Source organism: Triturus cristatus, chromosome 4_2, assembly GCF_964204655.1.
Source record: "Triturus cristatus chromosome 4_2, aTriCri1.1, whole genome shotgun sequence".
NCBI classification, from domain to species: domain Eukaryota; kingdom Metazoa; phylum Chordata; class Amphibia; order Caudata; family Salamandridae; genus Triturus; species Triturus cristatus.
Window position 1 is genome coordinate 327,290,013 of NC_140586.1, and position 19,102 is coordinate 327,309,114.

General features: G+C 50.3%; 1 protein-coding gene across 3 annotated transcripts in view; it reads right to left on the reverse strand.

Annotated features, from left to right (window-relative positions):
• Positions 1 to 19,102, reverse strand: part of PRRC2C (proline rich coiled-coil 2C) — a 1,321,979-nt gene that overhangs the window by 793,909 nt on the left and 508,968 nt on the right. For all 3 annotated transcript variants that reach the window (XM_085601696.1, XM_085601697.1, XM_085601695.1), the window contains exons 12-14: positions 13,579 to 13,769; positions 12,553 to 12,802; positions 1,656 to 1,869 (exon numbers count right to left, since the gene is read on the reverse strand). In XM_085601696.1, the coding sequence (XP_085457822.1) occupies positions 1,656 to 1,869; positions 12,553 to 12,802; positions 13,579 to 13,769 (655 nt within the window). The remainder of the gene's footprint in view (positions 1 to 1,655; positions 1,870 to 12,552; positions 12,803 to 13,578; positions 13,770 to 19,102) is intronic.

Consider the following 19,102-nt stretch of genomic DNA (forward strand, 5'->3'; position numbering starts at 1 on the left):
TGGCATTTCCAGGGTCGGACACCTTTGGAAAAAGGGGGAACTGGTCACATTTGCCCAATTACAAGCGGACTACGACCTGGCCGACACTGAGCGGTTCAGATACTTACAAATCCGACACGCACTTCGGGTGGCGGTCCCGCCTGGGACCCGGCTTGCGGAGTCTTCACCATTGGAAGACCGACTCCTCACGGAACACCTGACTAAAAGAGCGACGTCCCTGACATATCGGAAGATGATAAACAACCAGCCAGACCCATTTTCAGCCCTTAAGGTTAGATGGGAGACAGAGCTGGGGGAATTTGACGAAGCGGACTGGCAGGCGGCGCTTTCCTCCCCTAAGGAGGTGGGAATATCGTCCAAACTGCGGCTGGTTCAACTAAAAATCTTACACCGCACGTACTACACCCGCACACTCTAAACTTAAACGAGCTGACTCCCCCCTATGTCTCAGGCAGTGTGGTATGGATGGTACCCTTTTTCACACCCTCTGGGAATGCCCTGCAATAACCCTATACTGGAAGGCAATACTGCGCACACTCTCCCAGGTGACTAAAGTTCCGACGCTTCCGGAGCCGAGGAGGTGTCTCCTCAACATCTGGGAACCTACAGACCTCAGCCGAGTGGCACGACTCTGGATGACACTGGGACTCATGTTGGCGAAGCGTAATATAGCCCAGGGATGGGGATCTAGGCAAACACCTACCCTCGCCCAATGGTCCCGGGATATGGACTCCATAATGATTGTCGAAAAAACAGTATACATTCATAGAGGCTGCCCCAAAAAATGGACCCAGGTATGGGGTGGGTGGAATACATATAGAGGAAATATATGTGAACCCCCGCATGACACTTTAGAATCCGAACTAAGTGACCAAGAGTAGACGGACTATCGCTTGCTTGCAGAATGAGGGCGTTGTCGCCATGTGATGCCGCAGGTGTACCAGTGCTTTTTGAGGATGCCTTTAAAACCTTGCTGCACATTCGATTGGTTGCTATACTGCTGGACTCAATGCCAATGTATGTTGCTTTATGTTTGAATAAACTCAAAAATATTTACAAAAAAAATAAACTGGTGAGCACATAAATGGGCACTTGTGCTTACAGTCGATACCATATTCAGGTTACATTTTTGGCAAACAGCAGAGAAAATATTTGGAACGCTAACGCTTTCCAGAACAAACAACAAGATGGTGCAATAATGCATAGCACAAGATTCTATAAAATTCCATGCTGCAAAATATGTTAAGACAGTCTAAGACGGAAGCTCAAACTATCAATTCGGACATCTTGTTAATATTTATGTTTGTACGGTGTTGCAAGTTTCCCCGAGTACCCCTGCCCCTCAAAGAACAGATTAATCCTAAATTCACATCAACAAAATCAGTTTTCAAAGATTTAATGCACACAGTTTATAGCAAGAACATAACATGGCTAGCTCATTAAAAGGTAGCTATCTGTGCCAGGGAGCATTGGATGGTCAACCAAAATAAACTGTCTGACACATCCTCCTAGACATTTCCATTAGTGTACACTTGAACACTTCCTTGAAGCAGAACAAAAATTTTGTCCTTTAACAGTGTTTTAGGAAGAAAGTTAGGAACATGACCAATGACAAATTTTCTAGCAGCTCTTATGTAAAATCCCCAATGTCTCACCTCATGTCAGACTCCTCCGGCATCTTGGAGGCATGGGTAGTCTGCTGTGATTCAGTGTGTGAATATGCTTCTGATCCCCAAATCATACGGCTTTCTGGCAAAGGGACACTATGATCTCTCACTGGACGAGACACGTGCTCAAAGGACTCTGAGCCTGTCGTTGTGGACCCTTCCATCTGATCTCTTCTCATTAGCTGCTTGGGAGGAATCATTCCTAAAAACAGAAAAATGTAGGAAAAATGGCTGACTCTGGACACTGTAAAGAGATTTCAATGTCTGCGACGTTTTTGAATCGGAGAAATATTCACTATTTTTAGGAACGCAAACTGATCTGTGTGGTTAAAAAGGACAGCCAACATTTCTCTAGCCTTCTCACACAAAGTTGAGGAACTTGTTCCCATGAGCCGAATCTTCTCCCTGTCACGCAGGGTCCGCCTGGAGAAGGTTTTACAGATGGAACATGAGTCAGGAACATGAGTAATAGGAAGGCAAATAATACACACTCTGAGGATCAGTTTTGGCCTTCTTCCTACCACAGTCTGAACACTTATCAAAAATAGATGGCATTTATGAGTGAAACTGTGAAAATTCTGGTCAGAAAAAGACAGAAAACTGTGGAGAAAGACCAAAGATGTCGAGTGAATTTGGTAGAGCTCAATGCTCCAGGGTCCTGATAGCAGGAGCCAGAAAAAAGAACTGAAGTAACTGCCACTGGATGTGCATGATGAGATACTGGTGGTCTCTGGATTCTTAAAGGCACAGCTTCTAATTTTAAGACATAATGGCAGCCTATGGGGCTATTCTATCCTCTCCTTTTATCTCTATCGTGAAAAGGGGAGTTTAGTGAAGGGGAGTTTAGTGAAGGGGAGTTTAGTGAAGGGGAGTTTAGTGAAGGGGAGTTTAGTGAAGGGGAGTTTAGTGAAGGGGAGTTTAGTGAAGGGGAGTTTAGTGAAGGGGAGTTTAGTGAAGGGGAGTTTAGTGAAGGGGAGTTTAGTGAAGGGGAGTTTAGTGAAGGGGAGTTTAGTGAAGGGGAGTTTAGTGAAGGGGAGTTTAGTGAAGGGGAGTTTAGTGAAGGGGAGTTTTTCTGTGGGTCAAGCACCACAAAAATTGCACAAAATATAGTATACTGGCAATTGTTTTTCACTGAATGATAAAAATGCCGCCAGTGTAGCCTATGTATTTAGTCTGCATTATTGACTTTCTATCTCATACTGTCTTTATCTCATACTGTCTTTATCTCAAGTGTCTTAGCAGTCCTTCCGGAAGAAAGGTGAAAAACACCCACTTAAGAAGATCTATCTAAAGGAGTGCTCCGGGGTCCCAGCATGTGGGCAGGACTATTTAAGTGCTTATGACTATAGACGGAAATCCCCTATTAGAGAAGAACAAGTTACTTACCTTTGGTAACGATGTATCTGTAAGAAACATTAGTTAGTTCGATTCCTGACCTTAGAATATCCCCAGGCGTCAGGCTGGATCCGGAAAGATTGTCAGCAATACCCCTTACACGTCACAAGGCGTCGTCTGCGGCTCCGCCTCAGTCGTCGGCGTCGTGCGCCGGAATGACGTCGGAGTACTTAGACGCCCCCCTTGCGCGCTGACGTCAGTTCTTGTACATAGCTTTCCGCGCCAGGAACGCAGAGCCATGCAAGAGACCGACACTGGTGCCAAAAAGTCTAGGGACCTGAAAAGGGATAACCTTAACCCTAGATGTCGGTTCGCAGAACGGCAAGGATGGGTGGGTCGGTGAGGAATCTAACTAACTAATGTTTCTTACCGTAGGTAAGTAACTTGTTCATCTGAAAGAAACACGTTAGTTAGATTCCTCACCTTAGAATAGATACCCCAGCAATACCAACACCGGTGGTAGGTCTGCGAACCAAGATCACACCATAAAGTCCTGAAGAACAGAACGGCCAAAGAAGCCATCTCTCCGGACTGGGCTGTCCAGGCAATAATGCTTAGCAAACGTGTGCAGCGAGGCCCACGTTGACGCCTGACAGATGTCCTGCAAAGGGACTCTTCGGCCCAGGGCAGTAGTCGCCGCTGTGGCCCGGGTGGAATGGGCCCTCAGCCCTACAGGAGGATCCTTTTTAGCCAAGGAGTAACAAGCTTTTATACACAATACGACCCACCGCGAGATGGTTCGCTTGTGTACCGCCCGCCCCTTCTTAGCACCTACGTAGCCAACAAAGAGCTGGTCGTCCACCCGGAACTGTTTGGTGCGGTCCAAATAAAAGGACAGCGCCCGTTTTGGGTCTAGATGGTGGAGCCTCTTCCTCCTTCGAAGGATGCTGAGGCAGAAAGAAGGTGGGCAATGTGACAGACTGCCCGATGTGAAAGGCAGTCACCACTTTTGGAAGAAAGGAAGGACGAGTCCGGAGGACAACCTTGTCCGGATGGACAAAGAAAAGGAGGCTTAGAAGATAGAGCCTGGAGCTCACTCACCCGTCTGGCCGAGGTGATGGCTACCAGGAAAGCAGTCTTAAGATACAGAAAACGAAGGGGACAATTATGAAGAGGCTCAAAGGGAGCGCACATCAGATATGTCAAGACCAGGTTCAAATCCCACTGAGGCATTACGAAAGGGACAGGAGGAAACATGTGAGTAATGTCTTTCAAAAAGCGAGAAACAGGGGATTTGAAAAGAGATGGCTTATCAGGAAGCCGTAAGAAAGCAGAAATAGCTGAGAGATAACCTTTAAGAGTTGCCAGAGCAGAGCCCTGCTGGGCCATGGAAAGAAGAGGAGAACCTCAGAAAGAGGCGGAAAGGGGATCCACAGCCTTCGCTGTGCACCATGCCACAAAGTTGTTTCACCTGCAGGCGTATACCGATTTTGTGGAGGGACGCCTGGCTGCCAGAATCACATCGCAGACTTCAGGAGGCAAGTCAAATGGCATCAACTGTCGCCGCTCAATCTCCACGCATGGAGGTGGAGACTGGACAGGTTCGGGTGGAGGACCGTCCCCTGCTGCTGCGATAGAGGGTCCTCCTGAAGATGCAGTCGTATTGGGGGATCGATTGACATACTGAGTAGCTCGGGATACCAGTACCTTCGTGCCCAATCCGGAGCCACCAAGATGACTTGGGCCCGGTCGCGCCTGATCTTCTTCAGCACTCTGGGCAGAAGTGGTATAGGCAGACTCGCGACGAAAGGCGTCCCCGAGCGAGTGCCGCCTTGGAAATTCCAATGCTCAGAACTGCTGACATTGCGCGTTCTCTTCGGTGACGAATAGATCTAACCAAGGCTCTCCCCACTGCCGAAAGAGGGCTTGCGCCACGTCAGTTTAGACGCCATTCGTGATCCATCATGCACCGGCGGCTGAGTTCGTCTGCTCTGGCGTTCAGAGAGCCCGCCAGATGTTGAACCACCAGGTTGATGCCATGCTGTTCCAGCCATGTCCAGAGGAGCAGAGCCTCCTGACATAGGGTCCACGAACGCACCCCACCCTGTTTGTTGCAATACCACATGGCGGTGGTGTTGTACGTGAACACCTGCACCACACTTCCCCGTACAACGGGAAGGAATGCCTTCAGTGCAAGTCGGATCGCTCTCAGCTCCAAAAGGTTGATATGGAGATGTGACTCCACTGGAGACCAGAGTCCTCTGATCTCCGCCTCCCCCATGTGCCCCCCCCCCATCCCAGGAGGGATGCATCCGTCACTACTACGTGCTCCGGCTGGGGTAGGGATAGGGATCTGCCGCTGACCCAATCGCGGTCCGTGAGCCACCACTGCAATTCTTTTGCAGTGCCCTCCGAGATCAAGACATGGTCGGACAGGTTGCCCCGATGCTGGGCCCACTGAAACTTCAGGTCCCACTGCAGAGCCCGCATTCGCCACCTGGCGTGATGCACTAGCAGGATGCAGGAGGCCATCAGACCCAGAAGCCGCAGCACCTGCCTGACCGAAACCCGGGATAGAGGCTGAAAGTTGGGAATCAGAGCCTGAATATACCGGACCCGCTGTACCGGAGGATAAGCCCGGAACTGCACCGACTCCAGAACCGCTCCGATGAAGAGGAGCTTCTGGGAGATACTCAGATGCGACTTCGGCACACTGATTGAGAACCCCAGCAAATGCAGGAGGTTGACCATAGTCTGGAGGTGGGAGACGACTTCCTGGGGCGAGCCCGCCTTCAACAGCCAGTCATCGAGATAGGGGAAGACTGGAACCCATGATCTGCGCAGATGAGCTGTGACCACCGCCATCACTTTCGTGAACACCCGAGGGGCACTGGTGAGGCCGAAGGGGAGCACAGTAAAATAAAAATGCTCCTGACCCACCGTGAATCGCAGGTAACGCCGGTGGGCCGGCAGGACGGGGTTGTGAAAATAAGCATCCTGCAAGTCCAACGCTACCATCCAGTCTCCTGGGTCCAGGGCAGCCAGAACCTGAGCCAAGGTGAGCATCTTGAACCTCTCCTTCCGGAGGAAGGCGTTGACGCTCCTGAGGTCCAAGATAGGGCGTAGGCCCCCTTTGCCCTTTTTGGGAACCAGAAAGTAGTGGGAATAGCAACCACGGCCTACTTCTGGACCAGGAACGCGCTCGACAGCCCATTTGGTCAAGAGAGCCGTAACTTCCTCCCGTAGAAGATTCAAGTGATCCCCCAACATACGGTGGGACTGCGTGGCATGGCTGGAGGGGTTGTCTCGAAGGGGAGGGAGTAGCCCCTTCGGATGATTTGCAGCACCCACCTGTCCGAAGTGATGGAACGCCAGTGGAGCAGGTGATGGCGAACTCTGCCTCCCACTGGCGTGGAATGGGCCTGAAAGCACGGACTAGGAAGGCTTTGAGGCGGATGCTGCAGGAGTGGATATGGACGGACCAGCACGTTGTCCCCCTATACCGCATCAGCGGAATCCACGTCCGCGACCACGTGGAGGATGGTTCTGCGGCCTGTGGCTAGGCGGACGTGAGGGGGCGCCCCTTCCTTGGCCACGAAAGGGGCGAAAAGCGGAAGTTGGCGGGCGCGGGGCCGAGAGGACCAAGGACTTGACCGTAGCCCTGGAGTCCTTAAAGCGCTCCAGCGCACTATCCGCTTTGTTGCCAAAGAGGCGATCGCCATCAAAGGGCATGTCCATGAGGATGCTCTGGACATCCCCGGAAAAAGAAGTCTACCGCAACCAGGCGTGACGACGAAGCGCCACCGTGGACGACATTGCCCTGCCAAGCGAGTCCGTCGTGTCCAAACCGCATCGGATGGCATACCGCGCTGCGTCCCGTCCGTCGGCAAGAGCCTGGGCGAGTCGTGTCCGGGCCTTCTCCGGACACAGGGGCAGCACGTCCTCCACCGTATCCCACAGAGAGTGGGAGCAACGGTCCAAGAGACAAGCGGTGTTAATAGACCGCAGCCCTAAACTAAGGGAGGAATACAGCTTTTTGCCAAACTGCTCCAGTCTCTTGGATTCCCGATCTGGGGCAGCGGACAGGAAGGAGGTCTGGGAAGTAGAAGCCTGGATAACCAGGCTCTCAGGGGTGGGGTTTTGGGACAGAAAACTGGGGTCGCCCGGAGCAGGGCGGTGGCGTCGGGCCACGTTCCGATCCACAGGAGGTACTGTGGAGGGCTTGGACCAGGTGCCCTTAAGAACGTCCATCAGTGCTTCACTAAACGGCAGCAGAGGCTACGAGGAGCTTGCTGACGGTTGGAGCACTTCAGTGAGGAGGTTAGTCCTCACGGCCACAGTACGGAGCTCCAGCCAGAGGGCTTCGGCCGCCTTACACAACGCCACAGAAAAGGTAGCACCTTCCTCCAAAGCCACGGTCAGAGGAGAGACAAAGCCAGTGTCAGGCAAGGTGTCAAGCCCACTGGCATCCCCCAGCTCATCTGCCCAGTCCTGTGATAACTGGCCCTGGCGGGCCAGAGGGCCCTCAGACTCCTCCCAGTCGCCACCGTCACCCGATTCCTGATAAACAGGGGGAAGAACTGGAGCCAGACGGAAGATGAAATGGTCCTCCACCGGCGTCGGCCCAGACCAGGGCTGAACCGTGGAACGGCGTCGTCCTGAGACGGCGCCGGGGGTGGAACCGGTGTAGACGCCGGGCAGAGGAGGCTTCGTGTCGTCGACCGGCATCGACAGATCCAGGCCTGGATCCCACGGGGACCTGCGGCGTCGGGACCGAAGTCGACGACGGGGCCGGGGACTTGGACTTTTTACCATGCTTCGACTTACCCGAAGACTTGAAACCCGACGAGCGGTGATGGTGGCTGCAGCTCCGCGACCGGTCCTTCGACCTCCTCCAGGACCGTGAACAGCGCGGAGCCGAATGCCGGAGCTCGAGAAACTTGCGGGACCGCTTCCGCCTAGCCTTCGAGGTCAAGGCCTGGCAGTCGAGGCACGACTCCGCATCGTGGTCGGCCCACAGGCAGTAAAGGCACCGGCGATGGTGGTCAATTACAGACATCAGTCGGTTACAGGAGTCACAGGCTTTAAAACCAGGCATCCTACCGGCACCAGTTCGAGTCGACGAGTAGACAAAAGAGTCCAAAAAGTTTTAGTCAAAAAGTGACTAAAGGGGTAAGCACTTCCCGGATCGGCGCTGTCTGGCGTGGAAAAAAAAAAAAGAACTGACGTCAGCGCGCGAGGGTTGCGTCTAAGTACTTCGACGACGTCATTCCGGCGCACGACGCAGACGACTGACGCGGAGCCGCAGACCACGCCTAGCGACGCACAAAGGGTATTGCTGACGAAAAATCTTTCCGGATACAGCCTGACGCCTGGGGATATTCTAAGGTGAGGAATCTAACGTGTTTCTTTCAGATCATGTTTTTACCAAAGCAACAATCCTCTCAGATTTCCTACCTGGAGGAATGGTAGGAAATGAGTTTGGATTCCCTTTACTAGTCGAGGCCTGTACAATAGGACTCTCTAGGGTGGGCTGCTAGGTGAGAAAATCCAGCTCACCATGCACCAGTCTGACATCTGGAAACCTGCCTACTCAGAGACAGGCAATGTAGGAAAGTGCTCTTTTTGCCATGGTTACACCCCACATTTTAGCTGATTCTGAATGCAACTTTAAATGAGCAGTGTCTCCCTGCTAATCAGGTTCCCAGTGCCCATGTTCTTTCCCAAAACTGTACCTTTGTTGCCACAATTGGCACACATTTGGCCCACATATACGACGCCCCTTGTAATAGGTACCAGTGGTACCAAGGGCACTGTGACCAGGGAGGGTCTCTAAGGGCTGCAGCATTTATTATGCCACTCTAAAAGCCCTCTCACCAAACACATGCACACTGCCACTGCAGCCTGCGTGTCTTGGTGCAGCTAAAAGTTTAGAGTCTTCCTGGAAAACATCCCTGTGTGCCAGGCCTGCTAGTCCTGCAAGAGGCATAGGTAAGTCACCCCTACAGTAGACCTTACAGCCCTAAGGCAGGGTGCACTATACCTTGTGAGAGCATAAGTGCATGAGCAGATATGACACTATTGTGTCTAAGTCCATTCTTAGGCATTCTAATTACTTAAGGAATCCATACACAGTGCATGGGCTGGAAGGCTGTCAATACAAGTTCCACGGCTCCATGATGGCTTCACCAAATCCCAAGATGTTTGATGCCAAACATCACAGATTTATCAGCCCACACTGATGCCAGAGGTGCCCACTGAAAACCTACCAAACCACTAGTGTGTGGCTGATTTGTCTGCACCAGCCTGCCACCTCCAGACACGTTTCTGACCCCCCTGAGGTGGGAGCAGTGTGCACTAGTGGGTCAGAAACAAAGCCTGCTCTGGGAGGAGGTGCTTCACACCTACCCCCCACTCCCCCCAAGCAGTAACGGCATTGAAGGTGGTAAGCCTCAAAGGCTTCCTGCCCTTTGTTATGCTAGCCAGGGTCTCTCCAGCTAGTGGAGATGCCCACCTCCCTGACCAAGCCCCACTTTTGGCTGGAAGGTCGGCGGAAAAATTTAGTAAGCAAGAGAGGGGTGTCCCCTCTCAGTCAGGAACACCCCTAAAGTGTCCTGAGCTGAAGCAACCCCCTCCTTTTCAAATACTCCATACTGTTTGTGAGTATCTCAGCCAATAGGAATAGAGGTATGCCCCCTCCCAAAAAAGGAGTGGATATACAGAGGGTGTAGTCACCCTACAAGTAAGTAGCGCTTTGGCTGTTTCCTAACAGCACCTGTAACACCCCTAAATTGAGTATTTAGGGGGACCCCTGAACCTCGATCCTTAGATCCCTGGCGACCTAAAGAAGGACCGAAGAGCCATACCAGCAATGAAGCCTCCAGACAACTGACTCGGCCCCAGCTCTACCAGCCTGTCGGCAGCCCACAAACCTGCTACAAAAATGGACTTGTCCTGCAATCCTAGCAACCTCCATAACCCTGGGAGGACTGCCTGCCTTCCCCAAAGACCAAGAGTACCACAAAAGAGAGTATTAGCATCATCTACTTTTGCCTATGTAAGGCCTTTGGGGATCCACTGGACTGTGCACACTATACCTTACTTTGGTATAGTATATACACAGAGCGAGCTTCCAACAGGCAAGAACAAGGCTTCAATTAAGATGTCACCCAAGCAACAATGGGCATCATTAAAAACATAGTAAGGGCTCAGACGAGGCTAGCCTAAGCTGCATTATTTCTGTGTGGACATTTGTTTTGGTCTTGATGGGGCGTAGCTGCAATTCTAATACCTCAGCTTGCAAAATGAAGCACTCCTTCGTTGGTGGCCTAAGTGGCCAGTCAAGCTTTGTCTCAGGAGAGGAATCAAGCTAACTGGCTTACTGTACATCAATGTATAAGGCATTCTCAGTGTAATATACAAGCCATTACCATTGGCATACCTATTAAGGTCCCACATTGTCGCTGGCGCTGGATGTTTTTCCAGCACCAGTAGTGTTAGTACTTGCATCAGGATGCCAGGAGCCAGCATGGATCTTGTGGACAGAATAGAATCAGTAATGGTACCAAAATAGGCAAGTGCACTGAAAATTTGCAATATGGCCTATTTGAAGACTCAATTTGTTGAGGGGGTAGACGAAGCCCCAGGACATGGAACACGTTTCAGAACCAACCGAGCAATCTGTTCTATAGCAGGAGACTCTGAAGGAGTGGGATTGTCACAGACACTGACCTATGGACAAAGTCTGGGCCCGCGAATTGGATGGGACCTACGTGAAGGCTGCAACTATTTTGTGATAGACTCCTTATAATTTGGCCTCCCTGTGCCCGAACGCCTTCAGGTGCATGAAGGAACACTTATCACACAACTTAAAGTTGTGCCCCAAGGCTAGGCAGCAAAGACCCATTGTACAGGTCCCCGACAGACATATGCTTCCTGCTGTCGGAGCACGGCTTGAAATCTATAGTTTTCTGTGGTGACTGTGAGGTTAAATAGACCAAAAACAGGAAAAGAGATCCAGATCCACTTCAGAAGGCACAGCAAGAAAGGAACGGATGTCAGCGTGCAGGGTTGGCACTTAACTTCAGCTCTACTCCATTACTTATGTTAGGGTATGGAGCCAGCCCAAAGCTGCACAATATCACAGTCTCCCTAGCAAGTCAGTTTAATGTAGTAGTGACAAATTGTGATTTAGGAACAACTGATGCTCTGGGTAAAAGCTACAGCCTCATAGGGCACACTGTGTGATGCAGGATCCTGCCACTGTGGCTCACTTAAGCACCTTTTGAACTCAAGTCCAGCAAGAGAGAAGTTTTGTCTATTTTATTAAACGTATGGATAAGCCACCATGAAAAGTGTGTACCGCAATCAAGACCCACCCAATGGCTATCTATTTTCTGGTGCTGCCAAATCCAGTCCCGGAACAGGATATTCACCAAAGCTCTACTACAATGCTGCCAGGCGTGAGCTTAGCAAGTTCCAGCCTGCTCCCAAATATTGTTTTTAAAGAGGAAAAATTCAAAGCTCAGTGTTCAGAAACATTTGCCTTCAGAGTAGAGAATAAACAAAGACCGGCAGCTAACATACAGTGCATTGCATTCACCAACTCCAACTGGCAGTGATCTACCTTTTTTTACCTGGGGACACCTGCCTTTCTTTCTATTTTCCCTTTTAACATCAGGTGTTTGACAAAACAAATGTGGTTTTTCTTTTACTAAAAACCATAAGAGTAAAAGCTAAACAGGTTATTAAAAGTATGAAAAGAGGTTTCAATTAATGTGTGTTCTCAGACAATCACATTAATGCAGAGAAATGATGTGCTTAAGATTTAAATGCAGAGTCCTTGATGGAAAAAGCACAATATGAGTAACAGTTCCAGCTAAAGTGATGAAAATAAATTACACCATTTTAAGCAGCACATTCTACAAAGCAATGAGAATAATGTAATAATGGAATGAACAACCAGAACTGAACTTAACAATTCATTCTTCACATGGAAGTAACCAATAAAACCCAGTGAAACCAAAAGGTTTTCAACTAACGAATGAAACCGCTATAGAGTCCACACAATGATCATCTGACTTGTAAAACAAAACTTAATTTACACACACAGTCAGTTGGAAGGAACATGGAGCTCAACGGTCAAAAGTAACAAATGGGTTCATAAATCAAGTCCCACATTTGAATCCCAGAAAGGCGGAGTCAGACTTTCAACTTTGAGGCCAATAAAAAGAGTACCACTGAAGTGTCAGTAAATTGTTTTGATTATAGCACTATGAAACAGAAGTATGCAATGAAGCGCTACAAAAAAACCGTATAAGTTGTTCTATTGCAAAGTCAATAGCTTTGCTAAAACTATTTTCAAAGACCTTATCACCAGGCCTTATATTCAAGCATACATAGAAGGTGATGCATGTAAGTCTTCTACTAGCAGCAGAGGCACTTTAGCTACCAATTCTCTACAAAACAATATATCTCGCTCTCTGGCTGTTTAGCATGTAGAATGTTCAGATGCACCGACATGGAGTTAAGTGCAGCAATGAATGTTTACCTGTATGCATTGGTGGAATATCCATTGCAGGCCTCCCTGACATCATTCGAGGGTCCATATATGGCTGCATCATAAGCCAACGTGGATCAAAACCAATGGAAGCCAAGTGCTGTGGATGAGGTGCCAAGGGTTGGTACAGGGGTCTGTGTTGTCGAGGAGGTACAGGACTACTCGCAGGCTGTGCTTGTGTTGGTTGAGAAAGGGCTCCTTGTTGCTGCTGCTGCTGCCATTGCTGCTGTTTCATCTGTTCCTAAATATCAATAAAGCTCCACAATCAATGAAATCAAATAAGAGTGGCATGTTGGCCTGAGGGCTAAATTTATACCAAGTAAGAGTATGAAGAACCCCATTACTGACATGACTAGGAGGACAATTAATACTTCTATATGGAAAGTGGTTTTAGGATATTAATAAATCAGTCAGGAGCATTGCCATGACCTGGGATTCTTACGAATACAATTTTAACGTATGCACTAATTGCATACAGGCAGAACCATTTTTATGCACTACTATGTCGGAAGAAGAGAGAACAGCTTCACCTGCGTCACTGCTGTGAATACACTACAAGATCTGAGGAGATTGACAGTTCAAGACTCTTCAAAAAGTGTCCTAAAGTTAGAAGAGGGGCTGTGAAGGTAAGAGAATGAAGCTAAGCAGTATGTCCTGTAAAATCGTCAAAGATAACCGAGCAGTGCATTACCACAAACACCATAGGTTTTATGCGGCTATAAAGGAATGCAAAAAAAAAAAAATATGTATCATTACAAATCCACATAAAAAAAACAAGAGTCTTCCAATGGTCGAATCACTACCAAACCACAAAGCTCATGACCAACACAATTTTATCTCCCTGAAGCATAACAGTTATTTCCCTTCCTCACATCAACATGGGCTCATGCCTCGTGCTAGAGAAAGAGGGTATGATGCACTTCTAAACACAGTTAAAAACATCTAACAGACTAATATTAAACACCACAGTATGAGGAAAGCTGACCAGTCATCAGAACAATTATCACCACTACTTACCTGCTGTCTCTGGAATCTCGGTGGCAGGGACTTCTGAAATTGTTTAGAGTACCCGGAAGACACTGCTGGACGGGGCTGAGAACCAGGTTCTTGCTCATTATCAGGAGCCATCAGTGGTGACAGTGATAACAAGGAGGAAGAATCCTTTTCACTACAGCCACTGTCTTGTCTTTTAAAGATCTGATGTGTGCCTATAAGGAGAATAAACATTCAATATATCAGTAAATGGTGTTAAGTGCCCTACAAAGCCTAATAACAGATCTCATTTCAAGGTGCCATGACCAGAAGTGAAAACTACTGTGTAAAAGATCGGAAAATTAAGTCATCATGGAGCGTACAACAAAGCTTCAAGAGTTACACTACTTTAAATACCCATCAGTGTCTATAATACCTGCCATAGGTTGCACTAGTTTAGAAGTTGGAGCAGGTCTTTATCAAGGAAGGATTGTGTTACTAACCCTGTAAGCATCTGTTCTTGGCATGTAGTGCTGTAGATGTACATGCTTTGCATAGGTCCGCCATCTAGTGTTGGGCTTAGATGATTACAAATTTCTGTTACGAGAAGTTTTCTTGGAGTAACGAGGCTGTGTGACTCCTCCTCTTGGTTAAACTGCACATGGTCATAGACACCATCTTGAGATTGTTTTGCCGTGGGTATGCGAGAATGTAAGAATGCTGTACATGTAAGCATTGAGATGACCATGAAGAACAAGTTACTTACCTTCGGTAACAATATAGCTGTAAGAAACATTACTTAGTTATAGATTCCTTACCTTAGAATTACCCCCAAGCGTCAGACTGGATCTGGAACGTTTTGTCAGCAGTACCTCTGCTCTTCCGAACGTGGCGTCAGTCGGCTCCGCGTCAGTCGTTGGCGTTGTGGTCGCCAGGATGACGTCGCGATAACTACTTGGACGCCGCCCTTGCGCGCTAACGTCAGTTCTGTACACTACTTTCCGCACCAGAAACGCTAAGACATGCAAGACACGGACCATAGGTGCACAAAACTTGGGCCCTGAAAGGACATCCTTAACCCTAGAAATCAGTTCGCAGAATGGGGAGGCTGGGTGGGGCGGTAAGGAATCTATAACTAAATAAGGTTTCTTACAGATATATTGTTACTGAAGGTAAGTAACTTGTTCATCTGAAAGAAATCAGTTAGTTATAGATTCCTTACTTTAGAATAAATACCCCAGCAATACCAACCCCGGAGGTGGGTCTGCGAACCAAGATCACACCAGAAAGTCCTGGAGAATGGAACGGCCAAAGAAGCAGTCTCTCCGAAATTGATTGTAAAGGCAGTAGTGTTTGGTGAAGGTCTGCAACGAACCATACGTAGTTGCCTGACAAATGTCATTCAGAGAAACTCCACTTCCCAGCCCCACTGGAGGCTCCTTCTTTGCCAGAGAATAACAGGCTTTGATACACAAAACGACCAATCGGGAGATCGTCCGCTTGTGTATGGCCCGACATTTTTTGGCGCCCACATAGCCAACAAAGAGTTGGTCATCCACCCGGAATGGTTTTGTGCGATCCAGATAAAAGGAAGCGCACGTTTTGGGTCCAGACAGTGGAGTCTCTCCTCCTCTTTCGAAGGATGCGGAAAGAAGGTAGGCAAAGTAATGGTCTGCCCAATGTGAAAGGCAGGGACAACTTCCGGCAGGAAGGATGGACGAATGCTGAGAACCACCTTGTCCGGATGGACAGATCGGAAAGGAGGCTTGGGGGAAAGGGCCTGGAGGTCACTCACCCGTCTGGCAGATGTGATGGCTACCAGGAAAGCAGTTTTAAGTGCCAGAAGCCTTAAGGGACAGTTGTGAAGCAGCTCAAAGGGAGTGCACATTAAAAAAAATAAAGACCAGATTCAAGTCCCACTGAGACATAACAAAGGGAATAGGAGGAAAGAGAGGAGTCATGCCTTTCAAGAAATGATTAACCACCGGGGGACTTGAAAAGAGAAGGTTGATCGGGAGGTCGAAGTCAGACAGATGGCCGAAAGATAGCCCTTGATAGTGCCCAGAGCAGTGCCCTACTGGGCTAAAGAAAGAAGTAACAACAGAACTTCAGGAAGAGGGGAAGAAAGAGGGATCCACAGCCTTTGCTGTGCACCATGCCACAAACTTGTTCCACCGGCAGACATACAGTCTTAATGGAGGGACGCCTGGCTGCCAATATTACATCATAAACTTCGGGAGGCAGGTCAAAAGAAGTCAACTGCCACCGCTCAATCTCCACGCAAGGAGGTGGAGGCTGGACAGGTTCGGGTGGAGGACCGTCCCCTGCTGCTGCAACAGAAGATCCTCCCGAAGAGGCAGTCTGATCAGAGGATCGATGGCCATGTTGAGCAGCTCGGGATACCAGACTCTTCATGCCCAATCCGGAGCCACAAGAATGACTTGGGTCCGGTTGCGCCTGATCATCTTCAGCACTCTGGGCAGAAGTGGTATAGGCAGAAAGACGTACAACAGACCGCAACTCCACTTGCGACGAAAATCGTCGCTCAGCGAGTGCCGCTTTGGAAATGCCAACACGCAAAACTGGTGACATTGCGTGTTCTTGTCTGTGGCGAACAGATCTAACCAAGGCTCTCCCCTCTGTCGAAAGAGACCTTGCACCACCTCCGAGTGAAGATGCCATTCATGATCAATCATGCACCTGCGGCTGAGTTCGTCCACCCTGGCGTTCAGGGAACCTGCCAGGTGTTGAACCACCAGGGATATGCCCTGATGTTCCAGCCATGTCCAGAGGCGGAGGGCCTCCTGATATAGGGTCCACGACCCCACCCCGCCCTGTTTGTTGCATTACCACATGGCGGTGGTGTTCTCCGTGAACACCTGCACTACTCTTCCATAAACCGAGGGAAGGAATGCCTTGAGTGAAAGACTAATCGTCCGAAGCTCCAGAAGGTTTATGTAGAGCCCGGACTCCGCTGAAGACCAGAGGCCTCTGATCTCCGCCTCTCCCATGTGGCCGCCCCATTTCTGAAGGGACGCGTCCGTCATTACCGTGTGCTCTGGTTGGGGAAGGGAGAGGGACCTGCCGTTGACCCAATCCTGGTTCGTGACCCACCACTGCAACTGTCTAGCAGTGCCCTCCGAGATCTGGACGCAATCGGACAGATTCCCCTGATGATGTGCCCACTGGAACTTCAGGTCCCACTGCAGAGCCCATATATGCCACTTGGCATGATTGACCAGCAGGATGCAGGAGGACATGAGGCCCAGGAGCCTCAGGGTCATCCTGACCGAAACACGGGATAGAGGCTGAAAGATTTGAATCATAGCCCGAATATCCCGGACTTGCTGTTCGGAAGGATAAACCAGAAACTGCGTCATATCCAGAACTGCTCCGATGAAGAGGAGCTTCTAAGATGGAATCAGGTGTGACTTCGGCACATTGATGGAGAACCCCCACAAATGCAGGAGGTTGACAGTAGTCTGAAGGTGGCAGATGACTGCCTGGGGCGAGGCCGCCTTCACCAGCCAGTCGTCAAGATAGGGGAAAACTGGAACCCCCTGATCTGCGCAGATGAGCTGCGACCACCGCCATCGCTTTTGTGAATACCCAAGGACGGTAAACTGAAAATGCTTGTGGCCTTCCATGAACCACAGGTAACACCGGTGGGCCGGCAGGACGTGGATGTGAAAATAAGCATTTTGCAAGTTCAACACTACCATCCAGTCTCCAGGGTCGAGGGCAGACAAGACCTGAGCAAGCGTTAATATCTTGAACTTCTCCTTCCGGAGGAAACGGCTGACGTTCCTGAGGTCCAAGATAGTACGCAGGACCTTGTCCTTCTTGGCTACCAGAAAGTAGCGGGAATAGCAACCACGACCTACTTCTGGGGCAGGAACATGCTTGATGGCTCCCTTGGCCAGCAGAGCCAAAACTTCCTGTTGGAGAAGTGCCAGGAGATCCTCCGGTGGTATTTAGGTGGCATGGCTGGAGGGGTAGCCTCGAAGGAGAGGGAGAAGCCCTTTTGGGCTATTTGCAAAATCCACCTGTCCGACGTGATGGTGGGCCAGTGGGAGAAGTGGTGGCGAATCCTGCCGCCCACTGGCGTTTGATGGGCCTGGAAGGTTGGACTAGGAGGTTTTGGAGGCTGCTGCACAGGGGGGGTTGGTGGACTGGCCCGCCAACTGGCACCCTGAACCACGGCGTTTGGTCCCACGTTACCGGCTGCGCAAATGCTGGGGAACTTGCTGCGACCTCAGGCTCTGTGCGGGACGTAGTGGGACATCCCTTCCATAGCCACGAAAGGGGCAAAAAGCAGACTGCGCTGGGGGGCTGGAGAGGTCCAAGGAATTGGACGTAGCCCGTGAGTCCTTGAAACGCTCTAGAGCATTGTCCGCTTTGTTGCCAAAAAGGCGGCCATCAAAGCGCATGTCCATCAAGGTGTTCTGGACATCCCCCGAAAAGCCAGTCGATCTCATCCAGGCGTAGCGACGAAGGGCTACAGACCTGGAAATCGTCCTACTTAGAGAGTCGGCGGTATCCAGTCCACAACGGATGGTAAACTTAGCCGCATTCCTACCGGCGGCGACAGCCTGGGAGAGCACTGTCCGCGCCTCCTTCAGACACTGAGGTAGCACCTGCGCAACCGTATCCCACACAGAGTCGGAATAACGGCCCAAGAGACAAATGGTGTTTACCGACCACAGTCCCAATCTGGTGGAAGAGAACATTTTCTTCCCAAGATGGTCCAGCTACTTGGATTCCCTTTCCGGTGGAGTGGTAGGAAATGCGCTCTTGGAAGTGGAGGCATGGACCACCAAGCTGTCCAGGGTGGGGTGTTGGGACAGAAAAGTGGGGTCGCCCGGAGCCGAGCGGTGGCGTCGAGCAATCAACCTATCCACGGGCGCCACCTTGTTCGGCCTGGACCACTTGCTCAAAAGTACGTCGGTAAGGGCCTCATTGAACAGCAGCAGGGGCTCCGAAGAGCTCGCTGCCGGCTGAAGCACCTCTGTCAAGATGTTAGTCCTGATCACCACTGTAGGAAGGTTGAGGGCCTCGGCCGCCCTACGCAACACCACTGCGTATAACGCTCCCTCCTCCGTAGACAACATGCCAAGGTCAGGAGAGGTGTCAAGCCCACTGGCATCCCCCAGTTCCTCTCTACAGTCCTGCCAGATCCCATCTGATCAGTTACAGGGTCACCTGACCCCCCCCAGTCCTCCTCAGGTTGCCAATCTGGCCGAAAAGGGACCCAAGGAGTGAAGAGGGACACATAAAACCTCAGCGCCAGGCGACGCCAGTCCGGCGACACATCTGGATGGAGGCCAGGGTCGACGCAGGCCGGGGACATGTCCGTCAGTTGCGGTGCCAGAGGAAGCAGTGCCGGTGGAGGTGTAATAAGGTCAACCGGCGCAATTCTGGATCCGGGCCTGGGGCGCTGTGGCCAGAGCAGACGGTCTAGAAGGCCTAGGCCCCCAAACAGTCCGCGGGGCCTGAAGGCCGCCGGCGGGTTCGGGTCGCACGGAGACGACATGCATCACCTCGTAAAACTTACAAAGTTGGGCGGGAG